The sequence below is a fragment of the Cebidichthys violaceus genome, unplaced genomic scaffold (assembly GCF_023349555.1).
Source record: "Cebidichthys violaceus isolate CVI_PGR_0920_01 unplaced genomic scaffold, fCebVio1.0.p SCAF_15, whole genome shotgun sequence".
Classification (NCBI taxonomy): domain Eukaryota; kingdom Metazoa; phylum Chordata; class Actinopteri; order Perciformes; family Stichaeidae; genus Cebidichthys; species Cebidichthys violaceus.
The window spans coordinates 13816344-13833026 of NW_027176318.1; the positions used below are offsets into that span (position 1 = coordinate 13816344).

Below are 16683 nucleotides of genomic sequence, written 5' to 3' on the forward strand. Positions count from 1 at the left end.
CTTTTTAAAACTTTTTCCTTGGTGTCAGTGTGTTGTTGTGTGCTTTCCTTTGTTGATTTGACCTGAGGTGTTTAGTGAATCTCTCTGTCTTTCTCTTCAGTCGTTCACTGAGCTGCAGCATCGCCCTCAGCTGGTCGACCTGACTGTGGAGGAGGGTCAGAGGTTAAAGGTCATCTACGGCTCCAGTGTCGGCCTTCCACGTCATCGATGTGGACTCTGGAAACCCCTACGACATCTACATCCCCTCACATGTTAGTCCCATGTGTGTTTCTGTCTGTGTGTGTGTGTGTGTGTGTGTGTGTGTGTGTGTGTGTGTGTGTGTGTGTGTGTGTGTGTGTGTGTGTGTGTGTGTGTGTGTGTGTGTGTGTGTGTGTGTGTGTGTGTGTGTGTGTGTGTGTGTGTTCTGTTTCTGTTTCTGTCTGTCTGTGTGCGTGCGTGCGTCTGCGTGTCCCTGCAGTGTTTAACTTCATAATTTTTTTTCTTACATTAATTAAGTTATATTTGAGTGTGAGGTAGCAAGTGAGTGAGTGAGGTAGGTAGCAAGTGAGTGAGTGAGGTAGGTAGCAAGTGAGTGAGTGAGGTAGGTAGCAAGTGAGTGAGTGAGGTAGGTAGCGAGTGAGTGAGCGAATGAGGTAGGGAGTGAGTGAGTGAGCGAATGAATGAGGGAGTGACTGAGTGAGCAAGGTAGGTAGTGAGCAAGGGTAGGTAGTGAGTGAGGTAGGTAAGGTAACGATTGAGGTAGCGAGTGAGGGAGCGCGACTGAGTGAGGGAGCGACTGACTGAGTGAGGGAGCGACTGAGTGAGTGAGTGAGGGAGCGACTGACTGAGTGAGGGAGCGACTGACTGAGTGAGGGAGTGAGTGAGTGAGGGAGCGACTGAGTGAGTGAGGGAGCGAGTGAGTGAGGGAGCGACTGAGTGAGTGAGGGAGCGAGTGAGCGAGTGAATAAATTAATGAATGTATGAATAAGATAGATAGATATAAACTTTATTCATCCCCAGGGGGAAATTAGTTTGTAGCAGCAATTTACAGAGTAAATAAAATATAAAATATTACGTATGGAAATGCACAATATATACAGCGAATGAATATGCGAATGAACGAACGACTCCCTTAATGAATGAATGAGAAAGTGAATGAATGAATGAAGGTGTAGCAGCCTTAATGAATGAATGAGTGAATCAGCGTCCTCCTCTAACTCCGGTCTGGTTACAGTAAGAGACATTGGAAGACGGTAACCACAGCAACCGCCTCACATTGCTTCCGTGACTCACCGCTGTGCTCATGTCTGTTTCCATGGCGATAGCGTGGCTGAGGAGCGGGAGACTCTATTGTTGCAGCAGTTTCTTCTCTCTCAGGGGGGGTTTGGGTGGGGGAGGTGGTGTTGGGTGGGGGAGACCCCCGCCCCCCTACCCACCTGTAGGCTCACGGCAGCTCCTAATCCCCTGCCCCAAACCCCCCCCTCCCGTGTGTCGCCCCGGCAGATTCAGGGTCAGGTGACCCCGCACGCCATCGTGGTTCTGCCCAAGACGGACGGCATGGAGATGCTGCTGTGCTACGAGGACGAGGGCGTCTACGTCAACACCTACGGACGCATCACCAAAGACCGTGGTGCTGCAGTGGGGCGAGATGCCCACCTCCGTCGGTACGTCAACCCCAAAATCAGCTCGCTTCTCCCCCTGACTTCTGACCTCCTGTAAGCGGTGTCAGCAGATCATCTTTTCACCCCTCACTACTATCTACCACACCTCCTCCGTTCAAAGCAAAACTCCTCTCTCTCCTCCTGCCTTCTGCTTTCAGTTGCACCTTTAAAACGAGAAGCCCAGACTGTAGCCTCACCTTGTTTCATTACCTGCTCAAAGGAGTGCCACAGGGTTTTATTGGGAGGTTGAACAGACCGTTCAACTTTATTTGGTGACGTGATGAAAACATGCAGTCGAAAGCCCAAAAAACATCATCCTCGTAAAACTGATTGCTCCGTTGCCTTCATGCTAACACTTTGTTGAATAAGAAGCTGCTTTGGGGCTTTTATTTTGGTAAATGAGGGGAAATAATCACAAGATATTAAATCGACCGGTATTCATGTTTTAACTTTAGCAGACAAGTATTCCTTAAATGTTTGAAGAATTGTGACCAAAATACGTCAGTAGCCACGCTAGCGGCTCTTTAATGCTGTAATGCTCATTATAACGAAACTAAAGAAATAAACCAAAGTATTAGACAAATGGTGCCAGACGACAATTCAAGCAACCTAATCTTATGCGCCGTGCCTTTTAAGCAGCATTTTAAGTACATTCCCCTTTTTATAAAAACACATTTTTTGCCTTTTCACAAGTCATTTGATGCCGCGTCGTTATCGTGAAACAGACGCATGTTTAGGCAACAAAACCACTTAGTTAGGTCTAGGAAAAACACATCATGGTTGGGATTAAACTAAGTACGACGTAAACAACGTAACGTAAGTGCGGAAAACACGACACAAACATCTCTAACGTAACTTCAGAATAACTCAACAACACTTTGGGACACGGACACCGGTCTCCAGGTTGAAAGTCCTGTGTTTGTTCACAAGTTTAAAGTGTTTTATTTGTCATATGCAGGACAATTAAAGAGAAGCAGTTGATCTCAGGCTCCCTCCAACAACGCTCATTAAATATGTATGAGAACAGAACCACGCAAGTTAAAATAAAATCATGCAAGAAGTTAAAATAAAGGGACAAAAATGTAACATATATAAAATATATTTGTTTTTGTGGTAGACAGTAATATGAATTAAGTGCATGTAAACAACAATGTAGTATATGTTGAATTGGAATTGCTGAGAGAGAGAGAGAGAGAGAGAGAGAGAGAGGAGGAGAGAGAGTAGAGAGAGAGAGAGAGAGAGGAGAGAGGAGAGAGAGAGAGAGAGAGAGAGAGAGAGAGAGAGAGAGAGAGGAGGAGAGAGAGAGAGAGAGAGAGAGAGAGACGCAGCAGGTAAAGTGATAAGTACCAACAATTCTCTGATAAGATATTGATCATGAAATGGCAAAAGCGTGCAAAAAACCTATTAAAAAAACCCAAATTTAGCGTTTATTTATGTGCAAATCAAAACACACATAAAATATCCTTTATTAGTCCCACAGCGGGGGAAATTTGTATTATTACACGAGCAAAAGGTAAAGATCAAAAACAAGAGGTAAAAAAACAGTATAATAAATGAGTAATAAAACAGGAAAGGTAGAATAAATTATTAAACAGTAAATTTAGCAAAAACTAAAATAAGGTATAATTGATCTGAATGGTTGAGTTCACTTTATTGCGCTTATGAAATATGAAATACAATGAAGAAACTGAAAAAGAAAAACAAACAACCCGGGTGAAACAAAGTGTTGTCATGAAGCGCTGCAGTGTGATGATCTATTGGAGACACATGGAGAGTTTTTATATGTTCTCATCACTTTAACAGGTGAGTTGACCAAATATTTACAACCCCAAAACTGAAAGTATCTCTTGAATGTCAAGTGTTGAACATCCATCTACTGCATGAGCGAATCACAGAGCATTATCTCCACACACACTATTTAAAAAAAATACAATATTTTTTTATGTTATTGGGGGAAATGCTTGTGTGTTGTTTGTCTTCTGTCCTCTTGTTCTGTACGAATATTACAAAAATATCCACACATTCATCCTTGATTGCGTGAGCTCTAAAACAACTTACAAGATTTTTTTTTTTTTTTTTTTAAGATTTATTATTTTTGAGATTCAGCAGACTAAAAAGGTCAGATTAAAAATGCAGTTGCATCTAAATCAATCTATTATTTATGAGCACACCCAGTCGAACCACAGAAAGAGGAAACTCGAGCACATCAAGGATGGATCTTGGATCTGATGATCTGAGTCGATCAAAAGCCTCTGTGTGTGTTTGTTTCTTCATCCGGCCTTCACTCTCTTGATTCTCCGATGTCAGTGTACAATATCCTGATTGATTAAACATGTATAGTTTGACTGACTGGCGTCTGCGTCCCGAAGCACCGGTGGGTTGTGTGGACATCATCTCCTGTTAACATGTTTGTGTGTAATTTATTTTTACTATCAGAGACCAGAGTTTCTCACAGCCAAGCCCGGCACCTCCAACAAATCATTTTATCTGAGCTGCTGGTCCATCTCCTTCCTCAACAAACAGAAAATGCACTCTATTGCAAGAAGGGGGGGGGGAAACAAAAAAAAGACCTTCCACTGGACTTTAATTCTCTGACAGAGGAAGGTGCACATCGGATATAACTGGACCCCTTTTTCTGCTGGTTTGGTATCGCACACTTTAGTCTCTGCAAGCCTTAAAGTGCCAAAACAAGATGGCCATCCACCGCCAAGTTCCTAATCCTAATTGGCTCAACGTTTGTGGTGTTTGCCGATGAGAAAGAAAGTTTATTAAACGTTTCACGATATCTGATTTGCTCTCCTTTCTCCTTTGCGTGCTGATGAAGCGGTGTCAAAAAAAAAGAGCTGCTAATGATACCCAAACATTTCCTGCTGCTGATGCTTCTGATCAAAAGTTGGACTTTTATCACAAAGCAGCAAAAAAGAAAAGCGAGTCGTCACATGCAAACAACTTTATTTAAAGCTGGGGCTCGACATGCAAAGTTCAAACCACCGGCGTCAGTCGATTGGCGCTCGCGTAACTCATTTAGATCAAACACTGAATACATCAAATGGAAAACCCAGCGAGCATCCTTGTCCACGCCGTCCTCACGTCCCAAAATCGAAGAGTTCAGATGTCGCGATCGTTCGAATCAGTCAGAACTGCTGCAATAATCTCCCCGGAGGTGAGGCGGAGGAGGCCTCAATGTGTGACTGGCTTGGGTGTGAGACTGGTTCTGAGTCTTCTCCTGTCCAATCCCCCTCGTGTGTGTGTGTGTGTGTGTGTGTGTGTGTGTGTGTGTGTGGTGTGTGTGTGTGTGTGTGTGTGTGTGTGTGTGTGTGTGTGTGTGTGTGTGTGTGTGTGTGTGTGTGTGTGTGTGTGTGTGTGTGTGTGTGTGTGTGTGTGTACACCCCTCCTCCTTGTCCCTGCAGCCTACATCCACTCCAACCAGATCATGGGCTGGGGAGAGAAGGCCATTGAGATCCGCTCCGTGGAGACGGGACACCTCGACGGAGTTTTCATGCACAAGCGAGCTCAGCGACTGAAGTTCCTGTCGGAGAGGAACGACAAGGTGAGTCTGAGGACACCTGGACATTTGTGTCCCTCAGTGTTTGTCCCTTTTTTAAAACATTTCCCTGCCAGAGTGAAATCAGCCATTTTGGCTGAATCCTTTTCATTTTGATCTTATGATTCTTTCCTTCTGTAACTCAGCTACAAAATTTAAAAACATTGAACAGATGATTTTTAAAAAGCTGCCTTGTGGCCGAGTGGTTAAGACTGGATGTTTTCTAGTCCTGACACCGACCAGTCCTTTAATATTGATAGACAGACAGACAGACAGACACATCATATCAGGTGTTCATGCTTTAACGCCGTCCGTCTCCTTCCCTGCAGGTTTTCTTCGCCTCGGTGCGTTCTGGAGGCAGCAGTCAAGTCTTCTTCATGACCCTCAACAGAAGCTCCATGATGAACTGGTAACCTTTCTCCTTCGACCCACAACCCTCCTCCTCCTCTTCTTCACTCTGAACATCGCCCCGACATCAGGAGAGAAGGGTGTGTGTGTGTGTGTGTGTGTGTGTGTGTGTGTGTGTGTGTGTGTGTGTGTGTGTGTGTGTGTGTGTGTGTGTGTGTGTGTGTGTGTGTGTGTGTGTGTGTGTGTGTGTGGAGGAAATCAACGAACTGCTGAACAGACGATCGAGCCGCCCCCCCCCCGTAAAGATACCCTCCAATTGTAGGGGGCGCTGCAGGCCTCATGGACGCCTTCGTCCTTCCCTGTTGGGCGGATGGTTGTTCTCGAGGGCCTTGATCCAGGCTTTAAAGGACACCGACATCATGCCGAGTAGCCTTTTTTTGACTTCCCCCATTTGACCAGATGGGGAGCCGTGGAGAAGTTCTCTGTGTAGCACATTAATGAGTTCTTACCGGGTGTTCACACTGCGAGTACCGTTCGTCGTTCGACTGCGTTTACTGCGGTGAATCGTCTTCTGTAGTGAGTAAACATCGCCGGTTATTAACGTAGCATCAAAAGAAGAAGAAAACTCGGATGCAGCAGTTTTTATAGTGTGCTTAGCTGAAGTGTCTCAATATAGAAAAGAAGGAAAAGTGTTCTTCAGAAGCAAATGGTTCTGCCCTTCAGGAAGAACCCTTTTGGAACCCTTATTTCTAACACTATGGTGTGAAGCCACGCCTGAAAACATGACCTCACGGTCACTTTTAATTAGAATTTACAGCTTCAATCTAGCATTTGACATTAGTCATCGGACAATCTGACATGCCTCAAACCTGAATTGTTCAGTCTCACACAGATTGTGACTTCATTGGACTGATCTTGCAGCTTAAAAAAAGTGATTTTAATGTTTCACGTTCATGCATTTAACTATGAACAGATCACCTTTACAGAAACAAGAAAACCTAATGTGGACGCACGTCATTTTCCACTGACCAGATGTTGAATTCAGCTCATAGATATCATGGTCCTTGTTGTTGTTATCATCTAAACCACTTCAGTAGATGTTTTCTAGACTAAACGTCTTGTAGCAAAACCTTTCAGGGGCGTCTTCTTCTTTGCGCTGTCAGATGTTTTCTTGGTAAAGCAAAAAAATGACATCAGAATAGTTGCCCGTTGACGGCGTTGCTCACGGTGTGAACACTCACTTTGAGCGCTGCTGCTGAAAAACACCTTCCCCTTTGAGAGAGAGAGAGAGAGAGAGAGAGAGAGAGAGAGAGAGAGAGAGAGAGAGAGAGAGAGAGAGAGAGAGAGAGAGAGAGAGAGAGAGAGAGAGAGAGAGAGAGAGAGAGAGAGAGAGAGAGAGAGAGAGAGAGAGAGAGAGAGAGAGAGAGAGAGATTTTATACCCGCCGTTGAGTATGCTGCACGGTTGGTTCCAGTTACTTCGCCCTTGTGTGTTTCTGGGAGGGGACAAGGAAGGTTGTAGATATTGTACTATTGCTGCAACACAAAAAAATATCTTCACCTCATCTCTCACAGGAAGAACTTTGCGTACAGTAGTTGCCAAACTTCCGGACGTTTTTTTTCTGCCGTTTGTTTCTCTCCACCTCTTTCAGTCGCTGCTGTTCTGTGTACGCTGCACATGTGTAAATACTCACTTTGATGTTACCGACGGACTTCGCAAAAGCAGATGAGGACACTGAAGAAAAAAAAATAATAATAAGTCTCGCTTTTTTTTTTTTTTTTTTGTCATGCTTCTGTAAATCTGTCTGTTTCTCTCAGATGGGACGGCTTCTTTCGTCTTCTTTTTTTTGTGACGGGCGAAGACTTGCACAAAAAGTTTGGTTCCAACTCTTTTCCTCCGTAGTTCATCACTGTTTATTTAGTTGTGCATTTTTTTTGCATGGTGACATACGCGATTGACCTGTCGTCACTTGTTATGAATTGTACGTTTTAAGGCAATACACGGACGGGTCTGACTGTAGAAGCTGCACGCTGAGAGTCAAACTTTCTACACTGAGCTGTAAAGTGAACGTTTTTTTTTTTTTAAATTGTAAGAATCAGCTTAGCATGTGGGCTTTTTATCTCACGATTAAGTCAAGATTGTACACTGGATAACTACAAGTTTACCATTAAATTTATATTTTAGGCTTTTTTTTTTTGTTTTTTGTTGATGCTCTCACCAAGAGCGAGCAGGACGGGCTCAGCATCACTTTAGGATGGCGTTTTCTATTTTTCATTTCTTTGCTGGGTTGATGTCGACGTTTGTGGGATTGCGATCAGGCTGCGAGAGAGGAAAGCGGTTCACCTTTTACTTGATATTTCTTTTCTTCTTCGTTGATCTTAAAGGGTGTGATTGGTGCAAGCGAATGCCGCTTTGAGGCCAACTGAAGCCTTTTACATGTGCAGGATGTTAGCATTAATCAGCACCCTGTGAATAAAGGTCAGGAGGTGGGGTCCGTGTGAGAGACCGTAGATTTAAAAAAAACAACAAAAAAGATATATATACTGTAAGAATTTTCATTATATCTTACTGATCATTTTAGAGAAAGACAAAAAAACAAACACTTATTAAAGCTTAGTTGTCTTTCTACACAATAGAGAACATAGCTATAAGAATTTCTAAAAAAAAAAAAAACAATACAATGTTTTTATTGTGGTATTATTTGTATTTGTATTTCAATTTTTGTACGTATCAAGACTGTGAACGTATGTACGGCTGCCAGCCTGTGAGAGTGTGTGTGTGTGTGTGTGTGCGTGTGTGTGTGTGTGTGTGTGTGTGTGAGAGAGAGAGCAGGTGTGTGACATGCATGTGAGTGTATGTTTTCACCTTGTCTGAATCACTGGAATCAGTCAAAAGACGACCTCAATCTAGTGACACACATCTGTGATGTTGAAAAACTCTACAAATAAATGTCCTCTCCTTGTACAGCAACACTTCCTGCTTCACTCTCTTTCTTTTGCGCTGGTTTCTGTACGACAACGTTCTGGCAAAATATTGAATTCATAGAAACACAAAAAATCCCACACACTACACTCACTTTATTAAGAAGTACAGGTTGTGCTGGGTTTCTTTTTGACAATCTCTGATCAAACATTAGTGCTGAAATTAGTTAATTAGGGAAAAGTCAACTTATTAGTTATTAATAAAGTCAATGTAGAAGCTGACAAGTTGATCTCACTTAAAAAGATCTTAGTTATGTGTACTTTGCATCTACTTGTTTAAGTTACTTACATTTTGTTGTAGTTTTAATTTTGTTAAGTTGATCCAACTTAAAAAGTGAAATTAACTAAAAGTCATGCTTGCAGCTTTGTGAGGCTGCCCACTTATACTTACTTTATTAACAAGTACAGGTTATGCTGGATTTCTTTTTTTTTTTTAAATCACCTCATTAGTTATTAATACGCTGTAAAATCTGACAAGTTGATCTTTTAAAAAATCTAGGAAACGCATTGACTTGACAAAGGTGAGTACATATAACTATCTGTTTCATGCTTACTTTATGTCCACTTGTTTAAGTTACTTAAATTTGTTGTATTTACTTAATTCTGTGAAGTTGTCAAAGTCAAATGAACTTGTTCTTTCTTTTGGTAGGAAGACTAAGAGTCATGCTTGCAGCTTTGTGAGGCTGCACACCTATACTCACTTTATTACACAAGTACAGGTTATGCTTGATTTCTTTTTTTACAATCAAACATTAGCGCTGAAATGAGTCGATCAAGAGAAAAATCATCTCGTAAGTTATTAATATTCTGTCAAATCTGACAAGTTGATCTTACTTTAAAACATCTAGGAAACCCATTGCCTTGAAAAAGGGTAGTAAATATAACTATTAGTCTTATGCTTACTTGTTAAAGTTATTTACATTTGTTTGTATTTACTCAAATCTGTGACTTTGTTCCAACATAAAATGTCAAGTGAAATTAACTTGTTCTTTCTAAGTGGAGCAAGAGTCATGCTTGCAGCTTTGTGTGAGATCAGCATGTTAACATACCCAAAATGATATATAGACCACATGTTTTAGTGTTAGCATGCTAACATTAGCTAATTAGGAATTTAAAAAAGAAACAGAAGTACAGCTGAGGATGATGGGAATGTCATTAGTTTTGCAAGTGTTTGGCCATGAATAAAGAAATTAGACAAATTTAAATGTTGACCTGATGATGGCGCTATATATAAAGAAAAGAAGCTTCAAAACCATTTTTGCATTTATTTTTTACCTCATTTGGTCAATTTTAACAAGTAAAACGCTGCCAGGAACCCCCAAAAATACAATACAAATCTTTAGTGATGAAAAAAATACTTGCACCATGTATACTAACAAATACAGTAGAAGGATGTAAAAAATAAAACTGTAAATAATGCTATATATTACTAAAGTTATGTTACAGTAAATAAAACAAGCTCATTATATTCACTGATGAATAGACTCCAGATGGGTTTAAATATATATTTTATGCCAATACTTACGGACTTTTAAGTATTTGTGATATTGCTACTTTTACTTGAGTAAAAGAGTATTTCTTCCACCAGTTTATTTGTTTATGTATATTTTGCTGTGTGGGATAGATAATGTATGTTATGTATTTGTATGAAAGCTTGTATATAATAATGTATTTCTACACTATGATATTGCTACTTTTACTTGAGTATTTCTTCTACCACAACTTATTTGTTGTGTATATTTTGTTGTGTGGATATACCTTTACTCAGTAAAATAATATTTGTATGCTATGCATTTCCACACTATTGCTACTTTTACTTAAATAACAGAGTATTACTTGTAATAAATTGTAATAGATGTGGAAGAGGGTGCCCCATCTCTTCTTGGGGAGCCCCGGTACACGAGAGCCGCCGCTGACCCAGGTTGCCATGTTTGCTCACCACAGACCTGGCAACCCTTTCTGCCAGGCTGCCATCGGAACCCATACCCCCCCCCCTCCCTTTCTCCCTTCTACGGATGCTGCAGTAAAGTTAGCCGCGCATGCGCACATTCGGTCCTCTTTTTTTCTTGGAAGGTAAGTGTGGCATGGCGCGTGTTTCTGCCTTGAGGGGGGATAAACGTTGGACCTAACGGCCCTTTTTACGTGAACCGTTACCGGTAGCAGAGGTACTATTGTACACGCGTGGTGGTATGAGCAGCTGGTTTCTAATTTCTCGGTGGATGTGGTCGAGTCGCAGGGTTAAAGGGTGTGGGTGTCCATGTTCCCAGCTAACGTTACCAGGGTTTAATCAAACGGGACATGCGGCCTTCGGAGGAAGACCGCTTGTCATTCTCTCCGCTATTTTATTTTTCCCGGTACATATCAATATGAAGCCAGTGGTGTATTTGTCATCCGACTGTTTAAATGTCTTATCATTAAAGAAAAAACACCCCACAAAACGGCCTCACCAACCGCCGTCGCTCGAGCGTCAATCGACTGGCGATTTTTTAATTTGAACGGAGCTGAATGGAGACGGCTAGCGTTAGCATTACGTTAGCTAACATAACGGTACTCGCTTTTTTGTGTGCAGCAGAATTGGCGTTTAACCGGTTTTATAAACACCTTATCTTATAAGCTTATCTTACTGAGGCTTGTTAATCTACAAGAGGTCGTTTGAAATAAAAAACTATAGCACAATATTAGCTGATTTTTGGCCGTATACGTGACGTTATTGTTAGCTGGCTTTGTACCGTTAACTGCCGCTGTGTTGCGCTTGTGAACTCCAGGCCGGCTAACTTGCTCGCGCTAGCTAAATGTATCAATTTCCAGAGCCTCGTGTTGTGTCGCGGTCTAAGTTGTCCGTGCTTCCACTTTGTCTGCATCGCTGTATGTTCCTAGTTTCTAGTTAAGACTTAATTATTTGGACTTTATTTTTAATCTGCGGTACAGATATCATGAGGGTGCTACTTTTCCCCGAGATCTCGCGATAATCTATTCACAGTTTGGGGCCCTGTGAAAGTCTGCAGTGGCCCAGAGCAAAAAAAGAGCCAGGGACAGGGTCATTAAACTGGCATTTAACCCACAATAATTAAGCAAAATTGAGACTGTAAAAATATATTTTTGTTAGGTTGTTAATTGATAATATTGACACAACGATTATGGCAGCTGTCATGTAAACATCAGAACTTTAACTCTTTAAATTAAAGGGTAAACCTGGCAAAACATAACTTTTTTTGTGTATCTGGTTAGTATTTGACCTGTAATCAGACAGCAGCGTATTTAATATTTTTATACTAAGATAATTGATCTGTGAATATCTTTTTTTGCAGCACCGCTGACCCATCGCACCATGTCAGATCCCGATCTTGACTTCACGGTTGGCGAGTCTGGCGCCTCCGCCACCTACCCCATGCAGTGCTCTGCTCTGCGTAAGAACGGGTATGTGGTGCTGAAGGGACACCCCTGCAAAATTGTGGAGATGTCAACCTCCAAGACCGGCAAGCACGGCCATGCCAAGGTAAGAACTTTTAGTTTTTCAAGCTGTTTATTGTCACTCTGGTTATAAAAGACAGAGCGTGTTCAGGAATTGGATGTAATCCTTTTAAAGTGTAGTTAAGTAGCCCCGTCAAAATAAGAGCAGCTGTTAAGTAGCAGTGCAGCGTGTTAAATGGAGTTTGGTAATAAAAAAACTGGACCAGTGTCAACGATGGCAGAGATCTGAGGCTCAGCTTAGGCTTTGGGCTTCTCAGATTTCAGCCCAGTCTGATCCAAGCTGTCTCTGGTTCTTGCTTAGTTTCTCTGAAGAACATTTAACTGGTTCTGAAACCAGTTTAATCCTGATCCTCTATATGACCTCCATCAGTAAATGAGACCATCAGAGAGAAAATGGTCTATTTCTATAGTTATTCTTAATGCTCGTCATCGGTGCCACCGGGTCGGATTCTGAAGAAATCAGATGAAATCATGCCGGTTCACCAGAAACTCCTTCAACTCAGACTCCAGCGGGGCCTCCAGCAGAGACCAGTCCACCGCGGACGGACCCAGATCCATCAACAGAGACCGGCCCACCGTAAACGGACCCAGATCCATCAACAGAGACCGGCCCATTGTAAACGGACCCAGATCCAGAGCTCCGGAGGGAGGAGGAGAGCTCAGCTACCGGCAGCAGCAGCGTCTCCTCCTCCTCCAGGAGCAGAGCTTCTCCTCTCTGGGAGCCAACACTGACACCACGCTGCTGGAGACCCAGGACATATTGCTGGACCCGCTGGAGGGAAGGGAGGCACAGGAGAACCAGAACCAGGACTGAGAGGGGCAGACTGTCACACCCTGCTGCAGTAAAATGAGAGGTTTTCTGAAGGGAATCTGGTGCTCAGAGACACTACCACTTTCCACTTCCCTCTTCGGGGACCACCAAATGAAGGTTCCTCGTTGCAGCATTAAGTAATGCACAGTCTCATCTTTTTCCTCCAACACTGCGGTTCTCTTGCATTAACTTTGCTCTCTTTTTGGGCTCAACATAGCATTAGATTTTGGCTCAATTTTGTGTAAAGTACTTCTGAAAATATTGGAATCACTTGACACCTGCTTCCTAAACCGGGAGGGAAAACATAAGCATTGGTTTCTTCATGATTCATGATCTGTCCAGGAACTACAGATGGAAAGAAGCCTTGTCTATTAACGTTGCTTCTTGTTAAAGCAAACAATATATCATTTATTTGTGATCTGATTTAAATAGAAGTTTTGCATCATAATTTTGCTGTTTTTTGTCTGATTTGTTGTGCTGTGTTCATAAACCTCCTGTTTGGTCTCTTGATATCTGCACAGATGAAATACTTGACATCAGTTTCTGATAAACCATGTTTTGTTCTTTAAGGTTAACATGGTTGGTATCGACATCTTCACCAACAAGAAGCATGAAGATATGTGTCCCTCCACCCACAACATGGATGTTCCCTCCATCAAGAGGGTAGATTACCAGGTGAGACCGAACAACCCCAGAACTCTCTTATCACACAAACGTAACTGCAGTTAACCAAAGAAGGACGCGAGTGCAGTCGTCTGCGCTGGCTTTGTTTGAGCATTAAGTTCTTCAGGAGCTGCTGGATACTTGCTTGATTTTAAATCAGCCAAATAATGTGGCACTTAATCTGATCATGGGTATAATTCTGGTCAAATGTTAACTGTTAGTAGAGGGTAATGTTGGTTTAGAAAATGCATTCATTTTCTCCTTGTCATTTTTCCTGGCCGTAAACAACTTTCTTATTGCTGATCTGAAAGTAACGTATAGTTGATGTGCGCTTGGTCCAATTAGGGGGTGTGTGTGTGTGTGTGTGTGTGTGTGTGTGTGTGTGTGTGTGTGTGTGTGTGTGTGTGTGTGTGTGTGTGTGTGTGTGTGTGTGTGTGTGTGTGTGTGTGTGTGTGTGTGTGTGTGTGTGTGTGTGTGTTAAATGCCCGGTTTAGTCATTATACTGGAATTATCAGACATTTCTGCAAAAATATACCAAGTCAGTCCTGCTCTTTCTTTAGAGTTTTGAGGTTGGAATAACAACAATGTTTTCTAATGTGGCCTCTCACCTTCCCAGCTGATTAACATCAATGACGGCTACATGTGCCTCATGAGCGACACCGGTGACATCAGGGAGGACCTGCGTGTCCCCGACAGCGAAATCGGCAGAGAAATCGAGGGAAAGTTTGAAGCTGGTGACGAATTCATGGTGAGTGTAAATATAGTTTGTGTGTGTGTGTGTGTGTGTGTGTGTGTGTGTGTGTGTGTGTGTGTGTGTGTGTGTGTGTGTGTGTGTGTGTGTGTGTTCGTGTTCTCTCTCTCTCTCTCAGATGATTGACTCGAACACGTGCTGCTGCTTCTCCCTGCAGGTCACCGTCATCGCTGCCATGGGCGAGGAATGTGCTGTCGCTACCAAGGTCTTGGCCAGCAAATAAGGAGAAGACGGACTCTGCTTCCCAGGCAACAAAAGCACCACCCACAACCAGTCTCCTGCATTCTCATTGGTTCTGTCACCAAAGCGTCGGCCTTCACAGACAACCTCAATCATTCTGTTGTGATTTCTCTCATCATTTTTGACCTCCCCCCCCCCACCCCCCTTCATCCTCCCTTTTTATTTTTTCATTTCTCTTTTCCATTTGCTTGTTGGGGATAGTCCCACATGCAGCCCGCTGCGTGGTCCTCCGCTCTGATCACTGAGGTTTTGTTTGGTAACAAATCTACTTTATATATAAAAAAAACAACTTCAAAAAATAACGATCAGTTGCTCATTCCTGCTTATTTTTGCCTTCAAAGTGTTGGTTTTGCCACTCACATTCCTGAATGTTTTAATAACAACGGGATTCAGCTTTTGTATGATTATTTTTTTTTTTATATATATTCTTGAATATAGCGGGTTTAAAGCCTTTTAGAGGGAGCGGGATGGGGACAGTTTTTCAGTTGTTAAAGCAGATAGATGTTTAAATTCTGGTTTAGGCCGTCCCTCTAAGCAGCCATACCGCTCTCCAGCATGGCCTCCGCTCTGGTTCCCGTGTGGATTCGGGGCTCGACGAGGCTCGTTTTCTTTCCTCTTCGCTGGGATCGGTGGTGGTTAGCACTTATGAGCACTTGAGGTCCACCCCAGCATGTCAAAGCTCTAAAACCAAGAAAAGAGAAGTGTTTTTTTGTTTGTTTCCCCCCCCCACCCCAAGAAGAACAGAAACTTCAGTGATTTTACCCTTGTGATGCCAGTCTCTTGTCTGTGTAGAAGTTGGATTGGCGCGTGTGCACTTACACCTCTTGTCCACCGGGGTGTGTGGTCGCCATCCCCTCCCCCCCTAACTTCCCCCCCCCAATACAAAAGGAGTGTTATATTTTGTTTTGAGAGGCATGAGTGTGTAGCGGTGTGGGCCTCCGAAATGTGGAAGGCGGTTTGCAGTGAGGCGTGTTTCTTTCTTTTTTTTTGAGGGACTCGATCGGGTTGGGGAGGGTGGTAGAGTTGCAAACGTTTTTGTTCACTCGAGGCCTTTGTCACCTGACTGGAGTTGGCAAAAAAAAAATTAAATAAAACGACGAAACAAAATGGACAAAAACTGCAAACTACGTCTGGTTTTCTGTCTCTGATGTACGCTGTAAAGGTTCAGTCGCGGTGTCGAAGGGATGATGTTGGTGCTCATTCGGTGACACACGATGGACAAAGTGTTCAAATCAATAGTAAAAATATATCAATAAAGTTGTACATTTTGTAGTTTGTGCTGAAAGCTGCTGGGAGGTGTATTGTGCTGTAGATGTCTGGATGATTTTAAGGTTGGAAACGAGTATAATCTGCACAAACAGAAGCACTTTTGATCATGAAATACACACGTTTTAAAGGGCTCTTAAAAGTTTTGTGTTTAAGAAAATGCTTTCAAATACACAAATCAAAAGTCCTCCAGATTTTTACTTCATATGTGTTGGTGAGACTTTATCTCCAGTATCAAGTGTTAAAAGTAAACATCAGGTGTCGTGGATCACATGACGTTATGTTTTCATATCTCTTAATCATTCTCTGCAAGGTGACAAACACCTGTTGAATACACATGGACACATACTGAGATGTTGGGGCTCGAGAAACAAGAAACGCACCTGAACTTATGTTTATTTTGCACTGCAGATGTTGGCGGGTAAAAAAAAAAAAAAGCTTCTTGTAGCTGCAGATCCACACTGACTCAGACTTACAAAACAAAATGTTGGAAACACATGGTGACTCACAACCAGGGAGTACATGAAAAGACTAGGTTCAGACTCCGACACACCCTCCCCTAATGACCCCAGTAGTGGTGTAACTTAAGTGGAAAGAAGGATGCATGCTAACCATCTGACCAGCCCTGTTCATTCAGCCGCATTCGTATGAACACACAAACTTAAATCCCTCCTGATGAGTCAGAACAAAACGTGACTGTGTGTGTGTGTGCGTGTGTGCGCGCGTGCGCGCGCGCAAGTGAATGATTGGCCAGGCTCAGCAGGTTTATTATCAGGGTGTGTTAGGGCTCTGAATGACCTTTTGGACTTTTCATCCCACAAAAGAGGCAAAACCTCTGCTATAAATCACGTGTTTTAATACAAAACTTCATTTAATTTAAATAAACCTGTCTGTAGTGTTGATAAAATAAAGCTACAAGAAAAATACGACTCATAAATATGAGTTCGGCGACGCCGTCGGTCACTCCAG

The 16683-nt window shown here is 42.6% G+C and overlaps 2 protein-coding genes across 3 annotated transcripts in view; both read left to right on the forward strand.

The window, feature by feature from the left end:
• Positions 1-8503, forward strand: part of tnikb (TRAF2 and NCK interacting kinase b) — a 32629-nt gene extending 24126 nt beyond the window's left edge. Inside the window, 6 exon segments of the mRNA XM_068710333.1 lie at positions 101-184; positions 186-251; positions 1483-1605; positions 1607-1643; positions 5051-5190; positions 5514-8503. Of these exon segments, the coding sequence (XP_068566434.1) occupies positions 101-184; positions 186-251; positions 1483-1605; positions 1607-1643; positions 5051-5190; positions 5514-5597 (534 nt within the window). The 3' untranslated portion in view covers positions 5598-8503.
• A 2043-nt stretch (positions 8504-10546) lies between these two features.
• On the forward strand, positions 10547-15572 carry eif5a (eukaryotic translation initiation factor 5A). 2 transcript variants are annotated; one of them, XM_068710201.1, is made up of 5 exons: positions 10547-10585; positions 11821-12008; positions 13365-13469; positions 14074-14205; positions 14366-15572. In XM_068710201.1, exons 1-5 carry the CDS (start codon positions 10552-10554, stop codon positions 14429-14431), a joined length of 525 nt encoding a protein of 174 aa, XP_068566302.1. In that variant the 5' UTR covers positions 10547-10551; the 3' UTR covers positions 14432-15572. The 2 variants fall into 2 exon arrangements, with proteins under 2 accessions (XP_068566302.1, XP_068566303.1); XM_068710202.1 differs by lacking the exon at positions 10547-10585 and adding an exon at positions 10588-10677.
• Positions 15573-16683: the final 1111 nt, after the last annotated feature.

Bases quoted from the DNA above. Each gene is read 5' to 3' on its own strand.
- eif5a (XM_068710201.1), top strand. From the start codon at position 10,552: ATGCGCACATTCGGTCCTCTTTTTTTCTTGGAAG. The intron at 10,586-11,820 runs GTAAGTGTGGCA...CTTTTTTTGCAG, and splicing joins TCCTCTTTTTTTCTTGGAAG to CACCGCTGACCCATCGCACC. The intron at 14,206-14,365 runs GTGAGTGTAAAT...TTCTCCCTGCAG, and splicing joins AAGCTGGTGACGAATTCATG to GTCACCGTCATCGCTGCCAT.